The 19,015-nt window shown below is 43.9% G+C and overlaps 1 protein-coding gene across 4 annotated transcripts in view; it reads right to left on the bottom strand.

Moving 5' to 3' along the window:
* Positions 1 to 19,015, bottom strand: part of AP2B1 (adaptor related protein complex 2 subunit beta 1) — an 80,528-nt gene that overhangs the window by 42,745 nt on the left and 18,768 nt on the right. For all 4 annotated transcript variants that reach the window (XM_075113221.1, XM_075113218.1, XM_075113219.1 and 1 more), the window contains 7 exons: positions 15,234 to 15,424; positions 12,829 to 13,050; positions 11,836 to 11,956; positions 9,482 to 9,577; positions 4,663 to 4,778; positions 3,386 to 3,551; positions 2,779 to 2,877 (listed from right to left, as the gene is read on the bottom strand). In XM_075113221.1, coding sequence (XP_074969322.1) covers positions 2,779 to 2,877; positions 3,386 to 3,551; positions 4,663 to 4,778; positions 9,482 to 9,577; positions 11,836 to 11,956; positions 12,829 to 13,050; positions 15,234 to 15,424 — 1,011 coding nt within the window. The remainder of the gene's footprint in view (positions 1 to 2,778; positions 2,878 to 3,385; positions 3,552 to 4,662; positions 4,779 to 9,481; positions 9,578 to 11,835; positions 11,957 to 12,828; positions 13,051 to 15,233; positions 15,425 to 19,015) is intronic.

Below are 19,015 nucleotides of genomic sequence, written 5' to 3'. Positions count from 1 at the left end.
GCCCAGCTGGTCAGGGGGCAAAAAGCCCAGGAATTTCATCCCACAATTGCCCCAACCTACAGAGCTATCAACTGCTTTCCAAACTCTCCTGCCATTTAACATAACAGAAAGTATAAGGAGAACTCCAAAGTGGTGTAGACAGGAGAAAAGAATGTGAGTCAGAATGACTGTCACATACTAAGAACAGATGTGCAGTACTGCATATTGTAACACAACGATCCAAGATTCCTGGAAATACATTACTTACCCAAGGGCACTGCTGGACAAAAAGACCCTGCAGAGCTACAGGGTGGATCTTAATAGGCCGTATTCTTCATACCAGGAGAGATCTTATTTACCCTGCCTTTTAGTTATCTAATGAAGTATGGAAAGATCCTAATGATACACAGTTGGGATACTTCATCAGTTCTCCAGCTGTCAATACCACCCTTGTTTTACTGCAGATACTTCTGCCTCTGCATGAAGCACTAATTATTTCTCTCCTTTTTGAACAGCTCTGCCCAGAGCAGCAAAGGGAGTTGTGACAGTTTGTGGCTAATGTTCTAAGGAGAGGGAGGTGGTGTGGTTTTATTTTTCAGTGCAACATGTTTGAACTGTTCATGGAAACAAGAGCTGGGATTTTTAATCCCCAGGGTAAATGTTTCTGAGGTTCCACCCCTCCGTAAAATTCTGGCAACATATTATACACCTCATTAGCCTTCCTCCCTGGCATTTTTTTTTCCCTCTTCTCTGATCTCATTCACACTGTTGCTGACCTGCTATAACCTGCCTCTCTGCCCTCTGCCTCAAGACATTCTCAGGCACACAGCAAAACATCTACCTGTAATGAGACGAAGCACGCTAAGCTCATTTTGCTTGTGAGGACCTAGATACAACGTCTAGGTCAACTGAGAGATTTCTCTGCAGTGCTGTTTTTCAGTTTGATGGTGGAGTCGTGAACTCTTTACACTCTTCACCCTTAACACTTCCTTCAAAAATCTCCACATCCTGCCTGCAGCAGGCAGTTCAAGGTCAGGCAGGGCTTCTGCAAGGGCAGACATGAAAGACCACATGCTCCTATCTACTTGGAGGCACATACAGATTCAAGACTGACTGCTTCTTTGCACAGCGAAATAAGCAGACTTGAAACTTTAGTAAATTTGGAACAAGAATTGGGACAAGATATCCCAGATCTTCCCTTTCCACATTTCTCCCAATTCTCCTCTCTCCAGGGTCTGCGTGCATTCCTGTGGTACATACCATTGAACCCATGCTAGCCTAGTCACCCACCATGCCAGACAGACAACAGCAATGGAGATGTAGAGGCTCAGTGCCGTCCACTAGGTTACAGGCTTGCCAGGGACCTTGATCACTGCTACACATCTGTGTCCCTCATCCCCAGCTGCTTCACTGCTATTTTTACCAGTGTTGGCTGGATTAAGCTGGCTCCTGCTACAATCACACCTGCAGTTCGCTGTGCAGATGTACCCTAAGAGACACTCGAAGCGCAACAATATCTAAGCTGGGGAAAGAAACACACGTGTAATTATTCTCCCACTCAAGTGGAAAACAGTGTTTCTACCTAGGAATCAGACCTTGAAGCATAAGGCTTTTTAGTGTTTTACAGCCAGTTATCCTACATTGACTTATTATTCATATAAAATACAAGAAGCCAGACTGCATCAACATTTGTGACAAACAAAGAAAAAACAGACGCCTATTATATTCCTAGGGTGCCATTAAGTGTTTTGTGACTCAGCATAGTGGGTTTTAACACTTAATACCTTTCTTCTGTTGACTTAGACAAATGATATAGCGTGCCCTTGCCCACCCCTCTCTAAAGAGGAGCTTGGAGCCTGCCTAATAGCAGGCTTTGAAGCAAGAAAAGCAGGCCACAGATTTCTTGCCACTGACCAATGCAACACCCCCAAAAGGATGAATAAAAGTTTTAAGTACTAAGTCATCCACAGCCATGACTTCTTGCAGCAGAGAGGACCAAAAAGGCCAACTGATGATTGACTCCAGGTTTTCTGCTCAGAAGCAATCACAGCCCATTCACAACAGCTGCGAGACTATCTTCATCACTTGACACAGCAGGCCTGGCAAAGAGCTGCTCTTTTTGGACTACACCATCACACATTTACCCCAGTCATTACATCCAGGGAGTGTAGGAGGATTGGCTGAGGTCTTACCCACTCCTGCCACCAGGACATCTCCACTTCTGTCCTCCAAAACTACAGCACTTCTGTCTGTCAGCTCAAGCCCAGCCTGCAGTGATCTGAGCTCGTAACTCAGCACCTCATGCATAATGAAACTGGGATCTTAACCCACTGTTACAGCCTCCAGCAAAGCTGCCACACTGGTTGACAGCATCCAAGTACAAAGGAGGGAAAGAAAAAAAAAAAAACCCTCAGTTCTTATTTTTCATAGCATTGCTTAATCTTTGCTGTTCGCAGAACGAAGTCTTTGCCAGGCCCTTTTCCTCTCATAGGTCCCGACGTTTGAACTGCAAGCCACCTTCAAGGAGAAAGTATTTTTGTTTCTTCATAACTGTACCCTTTCCCTAACTTTTCATTTGGTGGGGGAATGGGGAAGGAATTTGGATGAAGCAAAAGCCAAGAAGGCGAGAGCAGATGCCAGATGGCATGGTACAGACACAGAGAAGCTCTTAAATGGAGTCTCTCTGGGAGAGAGGAGAACATGCTTGAATCCTATCTGCTGCAAAACTGGCAGCACACCACACAGCAGGCCAGCACAGTGCCTGGAAGGCTCCGGTTCACTCTGGATATCCTGGCTTACCTGTGTGGCCAGGCTGAGGACCTGCTGAACCAGCTCCTGTGTCTCCGAAGGCTTTTTTAAGAACAGCTTCACGATAGCAGTCAGTAGGGTGAGCTGCACCTAAGAGAAAGGGACACAGCAGAGATTAGAAAATTCATCCATGCTTTAGCAATGTCTCCCAAGTCTCAACATCCTTTCCTGATAGGAAACCCAAGTCCTATGCTTTGTAACAGCATTACACTATTCTTTGCCAGTGAAACTCAGTACAATGAGACTCAGACTCTTGCCTGTTGCAAAACACTTTTGCAGACAAGTCCCTGGTCACACACCGAGATTTATGTCATCCTTTTGCACATCTCATCACTATTCTTCTGTATGTTCTGGCTCCTAGTAGGGCTATTACCCAAGAAGTATGTAACATCTAGAGACCCCTCCTGTTCTGTCTTATCCTTCCAAGAAGAGAAGTTTGAGAAATACAGACAACAGGGCAAGTCTCCCAAGAGTTTTATTTTAGCCAAATATTGACGTTTTCCTTGGGAGGTATTTTCTGACCGCTGCGCTATTTACTGTCTGTCCCATACATACATTGCATGAAACACTACAGATAAGATCCACAACACAATTTTACCTGAGTACTTTCGTCATGGAAGCCCTCCAGAAAACTCTCCAACAGTTCATCTGCATTGTCAATTCTTTCTGCATATTCACCCACTATCCAGATCATGGCAGCTCTGGCATCTGGTTCATCCAGGGAATCCAGGTTCTCGCACAGGGTGGCAATGATGCTTTCATACCTGATTTGTCAGAGTACAGCTGGATTACTGGGGAGAACTCAACTTTTGTTACTCCATCTCTGCCCACATCATTCTGCAGAGAATCCTGCAGTGAATTAGAATGTCTTGTATTTCTACACAACAAGCAGCATTTTCACTCAACTATAGAAGATATTCCTAGGTATTTTCTTTTTCCAAGCTGAGCACTAAGATCTCACAGGGTCTTCAAGAGCTTTGCAGTTTCATTAATCAGCAAGACCACTCAGATGTGGAATTTGAGACAAAGCTGCCTCCTTCTCTGTTTTGTAAAGAGAACATTTGATCCAACAGTTCAAACCATGAGTATATCAGATCCTGCAGCCTCGCTGGCATCTCCAGACTGGTAACTCTAAACTGGATATTACACTTCCCCAAAGGCTTTGCTGTAAAACAGACAATACCCCACACTAATTATTTAGCTTCCCCTATTCCCGTGCGTGGGCATGCCTGTCATAAGGCGGCAATCTTTCTTGTAACTGACAACAGAAATTGCCAGAGAGACCTGCAGATGTCCCATATTACTTTTTAGGTGATCATGAAGTCTCTGCTGAAAGACATTGCTACTGTTCTGTAGCTGAAGAGACAAAACCTTATTGCAGAAACAGCTTAAAAGAAGGTGAGTACTGCCCAAGCCAGAGAGAACACGCAATGGAGAAAAAAGCAGTGTTTTGTTCAGCACGATTTGACTGGGATCTCAGACCACAAAAGCCATGAACTTTCATGGCCTTATATATGAGCATTCCAGAAGAGGCAAGCCAAAGCAGAAGCCTGATGCTGTAAACTTGGTCGAATTTTCCTTCTGGCATTCTCTGTAAGAGCTTTACTAGCTTTTGATTAAGACTTGTATTCAGCATCAATATGGAGCAGTGGGGAAGGAAAAGCTTTCGATTCAAACTAATAACGTGTCAGGATGATACCTCACCTAAGGCCAACATCAGAATCCTACCATACTAGGAGCTAGAATCAGAATGGACATCAGAATGGCCACCTTTGCAGCAGAGCCCTGGTAAGATTTACTGAGTGAGTTTTACATTGCTCTATTCTGATTCTAACAGACAACGGCTTCCAAAAACCTTATACTACTTTCACATACTTGTTGGGGTATTTGCGAAAGATGTCTCTGATGACAACGATGGCTTCCTGGACCACATAGTTGACCTTGGTCTGGATGAGGTCTAGCAGCGTGCTCACGCAGCGCTCCGCAGATTGCTAGAGAGAAGAACAGAACAATACAATTAAAACAAGCTGAAGAAACACTCCTTCCCAGCCCACAGCACATGCTGAGGAACAAGGCATGCCTACGAGAAAAGGCCCAGAGGGGGAAAACAAAAGGAGGACAGCTACCAGGTCAGTATGTGTGTCCAAAAAAAACCACCTACAGGTTGACAAGTGCTTGTGTATTACAGTGGAAATACCAGCTGACTCCAGCTCCTGCAAGAGGTAACGGTTGAAGCAACCATGCCAGCTGGATCACCACATAACAGACCTTAAGAACATTATCTGCATTACTACTTAAATCACCCTCTTGCTGGCTAGCAGTTGAAACAGGCCACCGAATGACCTCTCTTGGACTTGCCCAAGCTGTGGCAACCAGAACTGGGAGAGTTTTGACAGGGACTGCTGAAGGTGTCTGGGGAATCTAGAAGGCAGGAGACCACCATGCTGTCAGTCATGCTGCAAGAACAGCAGCAAAAAGCAGCTCTCACCAGCAAGAGGTTCAGTATTTTTGGAGTAAGGTCACTAGCAACCTGTGCAGATACAGCTATAAACAGAAATCCAGCTGTTGCTAATGCAGATTTCACATTAATTAGTTCAAAATTCCCAGCCGCAGGCACTGTAAGATAACAAGGACTGGACACTGGCATGCTCCAGCAACCAGAACTGGAGTTAGAGGCAAACAGTTCAGGGAGGTCTATTCCCAAATAGCACGGTGAGGCAGGACATCACAGGAGCAACCAGCGAGTCTCAAATAAGGACAGTGATTTGGCTGTTAGCAGAGCACATATGAAGCCTCATTACACAGCTGGTGATTAATGTGAGAAGCAGACTGCTCACGACACTGCCTAGGCAGTCACCATCAGAACATTCATAAAGCATTCATGATCAAGACAAACATCGTAGGGCACAAATAATAGTGTAGGTGGATTTTTCAATTCAAGTGAGATAATAGTCCCCTTCGCTTTCAGAGCGCTTGAAGGCTGGGCAGAAGGAGGAGGAATGAAATGGCATTTAAGTCACAGGAACCAGTTTTTTGAGAATGGGCAAAAATCTCAAGGACAAACCTCAAGACATAGAGCTGAATTTGGGACAAGCAGAGACTAAAACCTCTTGGTGATTTCTTGCCCTCATGACTCTAGCTGTGGTATCTTACAAACACAGCCTACAAGTGCAAACAGTGGCAATGCTGGTCAGGATCAGCCAAGAGAGGAGACACTATAAACCAGCATTTGCTCTGTCTTTGCAAACCGGCACTAAAGGCCATGACTTTCCCCTGAAATACACACCAAACAAAGAAATCCAATACAATTGGTATCAGAGTAAGGAGAGGTATCATATAAAATTATGTGATTGGTATATTTTTTTATGATACCTCTCCCTCCTCAGCACATCTTTACAGGTACTATGCCACTACAGAGGCAGTGAAATGGCAATCTGACAATGTCCTACTCTGATCTCTTCTCCTGCTCAGGAAGGTATTTGAGGCCTGTGACCCAGAAGAATCTTCCATTTCGTGGAGACTGGCCATGGACCTGGCTCCACAGACTGGCATCGCTCACAGTCAGAACCCCACTCAGTCCTTGCAAGACAGACGCTTCAGAACTTGCAATTTCATCTCTTACCAGCTTCTCGACAACTTTCACTAGACATTTTAACAAGTGGCCTTATGGGGCGCTTGGGGTAAATCTGCCTTAAGTCAACCCTACTTTATAGGACCTACAGCATCAGTCACTGTCTGCAACAAGCAGTCCAGACCTGTCAGAGTCTACAACTAGCAAAGCTTTAAGAGCTGCAGAATTCAAGGAAAAGCAAATTAAGGTTTATTTTTCTTTTCTTTAGACACTTCAAAGTGTGATTTCTCTGGGAAGAGCAAGACATCGGCTTTGAAATATGCAGTATTGATTTTTAGCCCAAGAGTCCCTTGGAAAGTGAGCAGTCACATGGGCACACGCACAGCAGAGCAGTCCCTCTAACAAAATTTCCCTGTAACAAAATACATCTCAGCTCACCCCACCCCTTGTAAACACATTGCTATTTGAAGGTGGACGTCCCTGGGGACTGCAGTGCTCTGCACACCGATGAAAGAGTGCCCCATCCAGAACAGCTCTCAAGTTGGAGTGAGGGAGGACAACCAACCAACATCAAAATTGCTTTGTTTTTCTGTAGAAACCAATTGAAAGTCTGCAAGATTACTGAAGTAGCACATACCACGCTCACAGCCATAAGCCTCACTGATTTCTAAGAACTGGGCTGCTGGCAGAATCTCCTGGAACAGAGACAAATCCCCCTCTAATATGTCTCCTTCTGTTTCTCCTTTGCTCCAGAGGAATCACTATTCTTACTGCATCCACTTCCATTTCCTTTTCCCATAGGGGTGATGCTTTGCTTCCTTACAATCAAAGCATCAGATGACTTCTTCATCTAGTGCTGTCGATGGAGCAAACCTACGCACAAACCAGATACCTTCACCACATGCTGTCAAGTCTAGCTACACCACACAGCTCGCTCAGCTAACTCTTGAGCCCAGCTTGTCTATCCATGCAAAATGATGATGTTCTGACATCCCCCAGATCAAGACTACTTAAGCCTGGGCAAAATCCATCAGCCTTGCTATTCAGCAGGGGTATTGCTTACATTTCCAAAATGAGCGCTACCTCTGCTGTTAGCACCATGCACTGCTGCTCAGCAACGATAATGCCGCACTTGCTCTACAGCGCATGTCACAGCAGACAAATTTATTTACTGTCTTACTCTAGTAGAAGAGACAATTAGACAAAAGGGAGGATCCTTGAAGGCAGTGCTGAGGTTCCCTGTGAATACTCATTCATCAACAGCTCCCACCAGCTGTGCCCTATGTCAAAAAGCAGATTTCTAAGCCTTGGGAACTTGGACACTGATGGCTGAGAGAATGCTCTTGCATTAGTCATAGCTCACAGTGCAAACAGCCTCTAGTAAACACAGAGGCACTGGGGACAGGGATTAACCTGGAGATGAGGGCACTGTAATGAGTTGTTCTATGTTTGCCCTCTTTAAATCTAGCTCTTGTCAGAGGAGTAAAGAGACCTCATCTTTAGCAGCAGTGTCTTCAAAGGAGCATTGCTAAAAATCAAGGTTAATGCTACTTATTGAAAGACACGCAATTACACAGTTAGAGGGTCACTGCAAATTTGCTGGGATATTATTATTAGTCTTTGCATGCTGAATATAACTGTCATGGTATCAGGGTTGGGAAGAAAGAATGTAGGGGATGAGGGTAAAAATTTCTAAAAACACCTTGGTACTGTAGGAATACACCACCTTTCATGTGAAACTAGGACAGACACACGGCCAAATCCTAGTGAGAAAGTCCCTACCAAGAACTAAAGCAAACTCCCACTCCCCGGCAGAAGCACCGCTACAAACAGGGCTGCCACCACCTTCTTTTAACTTCTCAGTAGCCCTCTTCTATGCTCAGGAGCATTTTCTACTGTCACTGCAGTGGTTCCCTCCAGACAGCCTCCCGCCTGCGCACGACATGGAAGGAGCACTCTGGTGTTTTGAACTGCAGACATGAAATAGAGGCAGCGATCACCCGCTCTACTGGGCTACACTTAAAAGAAAGCCCATGGCAGGGATAAGCCTTTAAGAGCTGAAGGAAGGAAGAGAAGGCTGCATGGGCAGTCGATTCACTCAAGAGGACAGAAGTTGGTGTCCTCTTTACACAGACTTACAGTAGTTTAGCTGAAACAAGGGAAACCTGTGCACTGACACTATAACTCAGCCAGGCATGATGAGGTTTTTATTTAAATCTGCTGTCAGGCAATGCTCATGGGAACACACTTTCGCAAAAGCTAAATGAGCTCAGCTGAAATTAGACCACTTATGTGACATTTTGCACCTGGTTATCAGTTTACTGAAAAGCACCAACATCACAGCATAAGTCGTCTCTCTCTCTTCACAGGCTTTCTGAGCTCCTGTCAGGCATACCAGATTCATTTACAGAGAAACTAACAGGGACATCAGTAAAACAAAATATTCTATTACGAGCATTTTGGTGGATGTTCAACCGACAGAGGACATTACAGATTGTTGCTAGGGACAACTGCAGAGGTTCTTGGGAACTTATTTGCGTAAGCATCTAGGCTAAAGAGAGCACACTCCAAATGAAGCTACAGGCTTTACCGACCTTTAACACTAGATAAGCAGATAGGGTCACTCTATGTTTGTGCAAATTGCACTTAAGTGCCCCAGATCTCTGTAATTCTATGCATGTGTTCTATTCAGCTGAAACAGGGTGAGGAGGGGGTGGGATGACAAAACATTTCATAATACTGAGTTCCTCTGCACCACCTCTTCTCTGTTCCCCCTTCAAAAGGTAAGGCCACAACTATTAAAGGAGGTCCTCGTGGACAAGTGGTCATTGTTCCATTGGAGCCAGTACAGTAAAATATTCCATCAAGGACGATTTAGCTGCCTGCTCTGCCTGAAAGCTGAGGTCTGAGAGGAGCACACCACCGTCCTGTGATGTATTCAGCTGGAGCTCACAAGCCCTTCTGTTCAGCTGGGACTTTGCCCATGCACGTGATGTAACCAGGTCACCCAACTGCCAACACGAGAGCAAAGAAAATTTGTGCAACATGGGAATGAGATGGCAAAGCCCATCATAGTTTTTGAAGACAGAGAGCCACAGAAAACCTCAAGTTTCAGATACTTGCCTCAACTTTGATGGCACAGCGCCCAATTGCTCGGACAGCCTTGCGCACAAAGTCAACATCCACCTCAGTAGCGTATTCCTTGAGCTCTGCCAGGACCTGCAGAGAAAGCGCACCAACGTGAGTCCCTGGGATCACACAGAGCGGACATCCCACTCTGACAAGTGATGCTACTTGAATACCAGAACACCAGCAGGACATATTCTTCCACACCTCGCCACACATTCAGAGCTAACACAGTCAAACTCTGCAATCAATCTCTGTCTCTGAAACCCACTTGATTTAGGCTGGCCAAAGCTAAAAGATGGCTCAGTCTAGATTATTTTCAAATCCCGTTGAATAAAAGCTGGGGGCAAAACCAGCCCTGCCAAACTTAAGTGTTACTATTCCTTCTTACACTGAAAATACAGTGAAGTAGGGGTCACATACATAAACACAGATTTTATGTATGGTTTATTGTACTTATTGTTCTACATTCACTGTATGCAAAGCTCTCAGCAACCACCATTTTTGATCTCTCCTTTTCTGTGCTGAGATGAACCTCTGGGTCCCTACCGGATCCAAAAAGAAGATGCAGAGAATATCTGAGGACACCCTGGAACACCTATACAGATATTAAGATGTGACGATACTTCCCCTCTTAGGAATATGATTTACTATTTTGTCTCAGTTTTTTGCTGATGGAAACCGAACAGGGCCTTAAACCAGGACCTGCTGGGATCTTACACACCACTAACTAAAAAGCTACTTTATCTTAAACAAATCACTTAGCTTAGAAAAAATTATTTAAAAAAAAAAAAGACACTATGCAATTTATATTCCCTCAAAAGCTCATTTGTTTCAGTTTCTCATGTCAAACATGACATCAGGGATTTCATCACGATATCACAAATAGATTGCAAGGGAGAGGTGAACAGCACAAAGCGAGACAGTTGTTTGAAAAATCTCTAATCAATGACAATTTGCTGAGAACAATGAGAAGATAAAGAGGCCTTGAAGGGCCAGACTGCAGACAAATAAATCTGCAAGGAGTAGATAGGACATCTGTGTTTTGAAGCTTTATTATTTCCTTGGATGATCTATGTTGCACAGTACTTAGAGCACTCGGGTTTAGTAGCTTTTGCTTTTCAAATACTGCCCGAGTCTGAGTGCCTTAGATTCAACTAGTCTGCTGCCTTGGTCTAGAACAGGCATGGAGATGAAGAGTCCCAACAAGCTGCACAGGGAGGATGTGGATGGAAGCCTGCTCTCGTTGGGTCTCATTTCAGGATGTATTTCTGACAAAGCCTGGGTTGTTTTTAGGAATGCCTCTTTAGAACCAGGAAGAGATTCATTAGTCTGCAGATGCCAGTCCCAGACTCTGCCCTCCAGACATCACTGCCTTTCATCCAAACAACCTGCATTATCTAAACATTATGCATTAAAATTGGTATGGAGCCTACCCAGAGTAAATAGAAAATGCTGAATACATTCTCATGGAAACTGATTTTTAAAATGTTTTTCATGTCCCCAGCAGAAAAAGGCCATGAGTTACCTTGCTCCATTCCAAAAAAAAAAAACAAACCCAAAACCCAAAAAAACACAAACAACAACAAGAAAAAACCAACAGGGAAAGAGCTGAAGAGAGCTCCTTAAAAATGTCATATTAAATGAAATCGCTTTGTGACAATTAGGATAGGACAATAATAGCACTAACCAGAGGCATTAATCATTCTGCAGTAGTGTCAGGTCTTGTGGCCAGGGTGGCACGTGAGAACACTTCCTTTAAGACAGGAATTTGCAATAAAACTTCATCAAATCCAAGGAGAATCTACATTGTAAAGTAGTCTCAATTCAGTTTAGCTTTAGCTTTGTGCAATTTCCACTCTAGAAGCAGGTTAAGGAAGTTTATTTTAGCTCTGAAGAGTGCCTGTGCAAGAGTTTAACAATTCAACTAATATACTTGAAATTCACACTTCAGTAATGTTCGGCCTTTCTGAATGCCTCCATTACAGGCGCACCTCTCTCACTTGAAACAAGCCTCTTATTCCAACCTCAGCACTAGCAATGACTCATTTGACAGGAGATATCAGTTCTCTTCCTGGAACTGTAATCTGTAAAACAAGACCTACCTAATCGTCACAATACAAGACATACCATGCTATTAACATTTAAGTTAATATGTGATTCTGTGAAGTTATGGAGGAAACTCCAACACCTCCCATTAAGTAGCTGCAAAGAGCACTATACCAGGGACAGTGATGCCTAAAAGCCAGGACAACACCAGCAGTGGTAGCAGACATCCTCATGCAGGGACCATGAGAGGGTTTTCCATCCCCTGAACACATGCAGAACACATCAGAAGTTCCTCAGCTGACCTGGGCAATGTTTGCTTGAGAAGCTAGGCGAATCATGATGTCCAGTTTCTCCAGTTTGACATAGATGGGGTCGTTGTACTTCACAAAGAACACCTTGATTTCCTGCTTCAGGATTTCAGGCCTGGAGGGAACATAACATTGTTTCACTCAAGACTGGTAAAAACAATGGGTCTACCCTAACTGAAGGTGTCTTTTGTTTAGAAATCTACCCAAACATTCACCGAGAAACAGAATGGTGTCATTTTGTGTCCAGGACATGCAAACAAGCATAAGAGAACAATTTTAATAAAGTTAGAAGGCTGGAGAAAAAGATTGTTTGAATACAAGATGCAGAATTCAAGTCTACGTCTACATCTCTACGTCCTCCATTTGAGCTGTTGAGCCAACCACTGCAGACAGTCAGTGGATGTCAGTGTTTTTAGTGAAAGAATAACATCCTCATCTCAATGCAAAAACCCACCTACAAACTCATTTTCTGCTTTCACTTGCAAGATGCCAGTGCACAGTAACTCTGCCCTGAACACAATCACAAAGTGCTACTCAACCTATCCCACCTTTCCAGCAAGGAAAAACAGTATTGGAACATGCACGTGGGAGTAAACTAGTGAAAAAAACAACCCACTGTACATCAATATGTCACCAGCCTGGTTCTCCTATGCTGAAGAGAATAGCACAGGCACATCGAGTTGCTACAGGTCACTATGAACTGTACAGCTACACCCTCCTTCCTGTTTGCAATCTGATTTATGGTCTAATGGGAATGCAGTTCTTACTGCTCTTAAAAAGGCTGTGATATACTGGTGATACTGGTATCACAAGTATGCCGTAAAGAAAATTAATTCAGGCTACCAGAGTCATGAGACTGTTTAATTCATCCCTCAAGGGATCTGAAGCTGGATTAAATGAAGTTCTGTGCATGTGGAAATATCTGAAGGTCTGAGATAATCAGATGCCCTTTGGCAACCCAGGAATAACACCCCCCTGAGGCTTTACCTCTTCTGCACAATCAAGTTGATGTTCCTCAGGGCAACATACTGAACTTCAGGCTCTCCAGACAGCAGGGTCACCAGCGGAGGGGCAAGTTTCTTCAGCAGCATGTTGTAATAGTCAGACTCCTTAGGAAGAAGCTCCAGGAACTTCATCAAGACCTTCACTGCTGACAGCACCACTGCTGAGTTGGCATGAGACAGCCGAGGGGTCACCCGTTCACAAATACTGGAGACAGAGGAGCAAGAAAGGGTTCACATTTATTTCAGAATGTCAAATATTTCAGGTCTTATCTGAATTTAGGAGATTTAGCTGAAAACACCTTCCTCAGACACTTCTTTGATTTGGTTTTGTTCACAAAGAACAGGCAAAGTCCTGCTTTCCTGAACACAGCAGGAAGCAAACAAGAACGACTTCTCTCGCAGCTTCAAGTTTCTCTCCTGCCACAGTTAGCTCAGGAACTCTTCCAGCTCTCAGCATTACAGTCCCAATGCATGCTCAGTTATTAGCTTTTCCTGCCTTTGCCTGGTGGTATTCTCTATTTCTGTGATCTTGTCTGTCACTTACAAACACAACTTTAACAAAACAGCTATCAGAAAAACACCTTAGCCCCCATATAATCATTCAGAGGTGATACACGCTTCTGGCTTGCTTGGTGGGGGTTGCTGCCGTTTCAGCCATTTGTTTCTGGAAGAAAAAAGGTTTCTGCTACTCTGAAGATATAGGGAAAGAGTGACCTAAATACCCTCCCAAGTCACAGCTTCCCCGCTTCCCTCAGTGGATCCTATAATCAACAGCATCCTAAACAACCCATCCCAAGCAGAAAGGAAGTTTGGGTTCATATGGTCTTTCTTACAGCATCTGTCAAGTTTCTTCCCACCTCCTCCTGCATATTGCTAACCCAGAACAATCTTATTCCCATCTGTGCCTCAAAGTTTCTTTCCCTGAAAGATTTGCTTTCAGCCATGCCAGAAAGGAAGCAGCGCGGCTAAGCGAAGAGCAGAGGAGTCTGTAAGTCAAAGCCAGGGGCAGTTCCCAGCTGCTGCAGCCCAAGGTCACTCGGCATGCCGAAGTTGTTTCACCCCTCCGTGCCTCAGCTTCTCCATGCACAGGGGTAACGACACCAGACTTGCGGTGAAGGGAACACTATATAAAACTAGGTGCTGTCATTCTAGGTGCTGTCATTCTCCTATCTGAAATAAGGCAGACTCTGAGAGTTAAACTCCACAAAAAGGAGCAAAAGTAGTTACTGCCCATCCGGTTTTACACACCACTCTTCAGAGGAATTATGGATGAGGAACTGGGACATGTTCACAGTTGTTCAAACTAGCAGTCCCTTTCTGACAAAGCTAGGATAATATTGGCCTAACGCCCTGGAGATCTCTGCAGGTTTCCAGCACTCATTAATAGCTGTTTCTGGCACAGAAACAGAGCACAAGGGGGAAGGAGGGACAAAAAAGAAAATAAGTCAGCCAGACTACTGGCAGGCTTTTTTAAAAAAAGTGAATTATCTGTTGTGCCTCACAAAATAGTCACTGAAGAAACCCATCAAATTCAAAAAGGTCTGCCCAGGATTTTGCATGTGGGCTTGTGCCCCTTCCTCCCCCCTCCACCCCTCCCCGCCATCATCTACATTAAATAGAGCAAGTCTGAGAATTCCCCTGTTGCAAGTAATTTTCCTTGACGGTTCCTTGTTCTCTTGGGTACAGAACGAGACTTTTTGTGATTCTGGTCACAGATGAGGAAAAGGCTTGAAGCGCACAAATAAACACCCCACTACCTAAACCCTACGGCCTTTGTACTTAGGTTTAATCATTGCAGCTGAAGGTAAAAGCACAAGGGTCAATTTGGAGCAATAAGAAAAGTCATTTCTTACCCTTATTTTCAGTTCTGTCATATCACAGACTAGTTTTTAGTTGGAAAAAAATATTCCAGTCTCAGATCTGCAGTGCTTTGGAAGCCCCAACCCTGTAAGGGCGTTTTGCTTCTCAAAGTAGCAAAACCAGATCCGAAAGCTCTGCTTTAAAACAGAAAATCCTCCAAACAATGCTCGCAGATAGATCAGCCACTGTTACAGGTTTGGTCTTGGGTTGATCCCTTCTCAGTAGTGCCAATTCCCATAAGAACTAGCCTTTTAAACAGAAAAAAGTGAAAAAAAGAAAAAACGCTAACGATAAACAGAAAGTTCTGCAAAGGGCAGGGGCGGGTTTCCAGCATCAGCTCAAACCATCAAAAGTTGCTTCCCTTTCAAACCTCTTTATTCAGGTCTGTAACATCACAAGTAAGACTTGAAGTAAGAGACCCCTGCTATTACAAGCCCTTTTGAGAGCTGCAACACTGCCAGAAGCCTGCAAGTGCCCGGCTACCGAACAACCTCAAACAGCCCGTGCAAAGAGGAGGAACAAGCATACCTCTGAGCTTCACGATCATCCTTGGGGTTGTAGTTGGACAGACAGTCCAGGATGAAGATCTGGCCCCACTCCGTGCACTCATTTAAAGCTGTCAGCAGCTTGTTAATGTTCTGAGGGTTCAAATCCAGCAGGTTGCTGTTGGGATGCGATTCACTGATTTCCGACAAGGCAGCCACAGCATTTGCTACCACCTGGGAGAAGAGACAAGAAGATGTGCTCTTTGCTAGCGTGCCATCAGTGGCTTGGCAGGGATTAACTTGGGCTTAGCATGGGTTACACAGGGGAAACACACACAGAGATCCTGGTGTGTGCTCTCAGCTGCTCGGCAGCAGTCACCATGTCAGACATCTGAGCCTTCAGGGACGCAGCACCACCTCACAAACAACCTGGAGAGCCCAAAGCTTGACTGTAACCTTGCTCTTTGCCAAGATTTGGACAGTCTCTTGGGGAGGAAGTGAAAGAATAGCAGTACATGAGGGGGCTGCTGACACACACAGGAAACACGAAAAGACAGCATGGGTGCAAAGAACATTTTGCTACAGAAATTACAACTTGAAAGTATTTTTGTTGAAGATAAACAAAAGTTAAAGTCACCTCTGGTCAGAATGGGGCTCTGGGACCAGGACCTCACAAGACAGTTTACTCTGGAGGGAGCTAGAGGTGGCATCAGAGAGTATCCACATGGAACAAGAACATTTTGCCTTCCTGCAGGCTCAGCTGCCACCGTGGCTTGCTTCAAGTAGGCATCACTTCCCCCCACTTCCAGGAGATGCTCAACTGATATAGTCAAGGTCTCAAAACCTCTAATCACCCTGCTCACTCAGGAATGGATGCCTCTTGCCTAACTTCCCCTTGGCAGTCCTGTGGCACATTGCTTAACGCAATCCAAGAAATGAGAAGAACCGCCTTCTCGGGAAGAGGAGCTGTCAGGTGCCTTTAGCTCTGCAGCAATTCCGTCAGGTCACCTAGTTTGAAAGCAAACACACAATTTCCCTAAAATGGACAACTCCTACTAAATTTTTAATAACACATATTTCAATCCCAAATAGACAAATGGATGCTGCGGAGACTGCTTTACAGAGTCCCCTTAAAGCAAGCACTCCAGTGCAACTCATCACTGAAAATATTCTTGCTGCATTTAAGGCTATATCAGGTCTTCTCTTTTCTAAGCATGGATGAAAGGGAAGAGATAGGAGGTCCAGGGTCCAGCTTGACAAGGGCGAGAAGTGGGAGTACAACACAAATTCTTAGCTCCATACTCGAGTTCAACAGCTACTCTAACAGATGCCATGTGAAGATTTTTAAAATAGAAGGGTTGCAGACTATATAGACAAAAATAGAAAATTTGCAGACGAAGACAAAAGTCTTATTTTTTTTTAACTAGAAAAGGGATTTAAGCCTGAGTTTGACTCACAAAACTGATACACCATACGAAAAGGTGTTTTCAGGATATTCTACAGAGTATATCATGTCCAGCCCACCCAACTCACAATTCCTACCTGCTAAAAATGAAGATTTATAGCATTGTATGGGATTAGGGCAAAGAAACATCTAAAATCATCTGATTCTTTGGATGACTAAAAGATGCTTTTGATGCAGTATACTGAAAACAAGAACAGCACGACCAGAAAATTCTCTGCATTGTTCCCATCACTGCTTGTCATTAAGCCAATATATTCCGAAGTCATTGCACAAGCACAGTAATGTTGATTGTTTTGCATTTCACACCTAGAGGTCAGAGATAGGATTTTGATCCAAGATTTTATGAATTTCATTAGTTGAATGAGCCTTCTGTCACCAAAATCATTAGCAATCAGAACTGCTGTCTTCTTGTACTGTTTTAACGAGTAATGTATTAAGATGTGCTGCTTATTCTTCCCATTATTTAATTTGCCTAATTCCTGAATGGTTAATGTGACACAGCGCAAAACAGAAGTAAAATACAGTTTTAATTTAATTATATTTTGGAAGTTTACAAGTGAAGACAAATCATAAAGGCAACTGAAAAGTTCAAAACCATTCTGAAAAAGCACTTATAAAATGAAATGAGGACTTCAGAAAAAAAATTGAAGTAATAAAAAAAGTGACAGAGCCAAAGCATCGCAGAAAGGTACCTGTCAGTTGTACTAAGGAACAGGGCTGAGCTTTGGCAAATGCACTCGCGCTGCCAAGCACTGCCTTCATTGCAGTAATTGGGCCACGTGGATATCCTAAACCCTGGGGCAAGTACCAGTCAAAGCAGCTGAGCTTCTTCCCTTGCTGAGTAAGTGAAGTTTACCACTTGGAGTTTGCCACAGGCAAGGGACACACAGAAATGCTGTTACCACGGGCCGCCTGGTACACAATAGCTCCAACCCAGAGACCTGACTGTGAACGGGGTGTTCCATTTAGAATCTTTTTATGCTCTTTTCAGGAACTAGCATGGCAACATAAATGCAAGTGTCCAAATCAAAGCTGAGGACAGGACACTACACCGCAACCCAACCCACTAGATGTCAGGTTTCCAGTATGGGCTGTGGTCTCCTTAGGGGTTACAAAAGAAGGACTGTCAGGGGCTGTGAAACATTGGGTGGCAGCTCAGTTCTGCCACACAGGCTGGGAGATACAATCGCATATTCCACAATTAGGGCTGGCCCTCACCTTCTACTTTAGCAGACAGTGCTGCTGTCAACTTGGTGACAAGATGATAAATGAAGCAAAGGGGACAAGGGAAGGGATGGGGAATATCTTCAAACTTTAAGTAACATTTATTTAAAAAAAAAGTGCTTGCTGGCGATTCGCACTGAACATATTGATATGTTACGGTATGCCAACAAAAATAATTAGCATCTTCAAGGCTTTTTACACAGCCGCAGCACAGTTGAAATGAAAACAGATTTCAGGAACCAATCCAACATAAACACTGGTTCAAGTATGCACGCTCACCTCTCTTCATTGGCACTGCCATTGGCTTCATTACGAGACAGGAACATAGAGCAATACAAGCCAGCTCCGCATGGTTTCATTCCAGTACCCAGCAACTCCTACTTTGCTGACAGCTCTCACTAAGTGATGGCTCAGGCAACATGTAAACAAAGACTGACGCATTGTCCACAGTTTGGGATACTAACAGTTATCACTCAGGTATGGAAGAAGAGTCCATTAAGAAGCAGTCAACACCAATTCATGTATTACATCACCCGGTAACCTAGTATATCCTTGGGCAGTCACATAAGTGTCATTGGAAATATTTAGAAAGATGCTTTGGCCAAAGAAAATCTACAACATCAAAACTGGACCTTAAGACTTCAACTCCGTTGGTACTTCTTCCTTAACAGAGCAACACAAGACAGTGAAGTCCAACTTCAACAGCAAGTACAAGGTACAAAGCAATAAAATAAGTTATACAACAGGTTAGGATTTTTACCTTGAAAATAAATAGCAATGATGATGTACTTGCTGGGGGACATATTAAAAGTAAAAGCTAAAGCTTTACAAGTGGTATAGGACAAAGTGCTCCATGAAACTGGAGAAGTTTCACAGCCAATGCCATACCTTGGCTGAGGGGGAAAAAGCCGTAAGCTGCTTTAGCAAAGTATTCTCTGCTTTTCAAAACATGCAACAAGTTCATTTTGATGAGAAACCAACCATGAGTTGGATAACTTCTTTCAGAGGTTGGAAGAAGGAGGCTAAAAGGACAAGAAATTAACATCTGTATAGTCTTTAGTTCTCAAAAATAATGAAAAAAAATGAGGTCAACCCACTAGCCAAAGATATGTGAGCCCAAACAATTACTGAACAGG

Source organism: Phalacrocorax aristotelis, chromosome 18 (genome assembly GCF_949628215.1).
Source record: "Phalacrocorax aristotelis chromosome 18, bGulAri2.1, whole genome shotgun sequence".
Classification (NCBI taxonomy): Eukaryota; Metazoa; Chordata; class Aves; order Suliformes; family Phalacrocoracidae; genus Phalacrocorax; species Phalacrocorax aristotelis.
The sequence above is the reverse complement of the archived record's forward strand: the minus strand, read 5'-3'. Positions and strand labels throughout refer to the sequence as shown.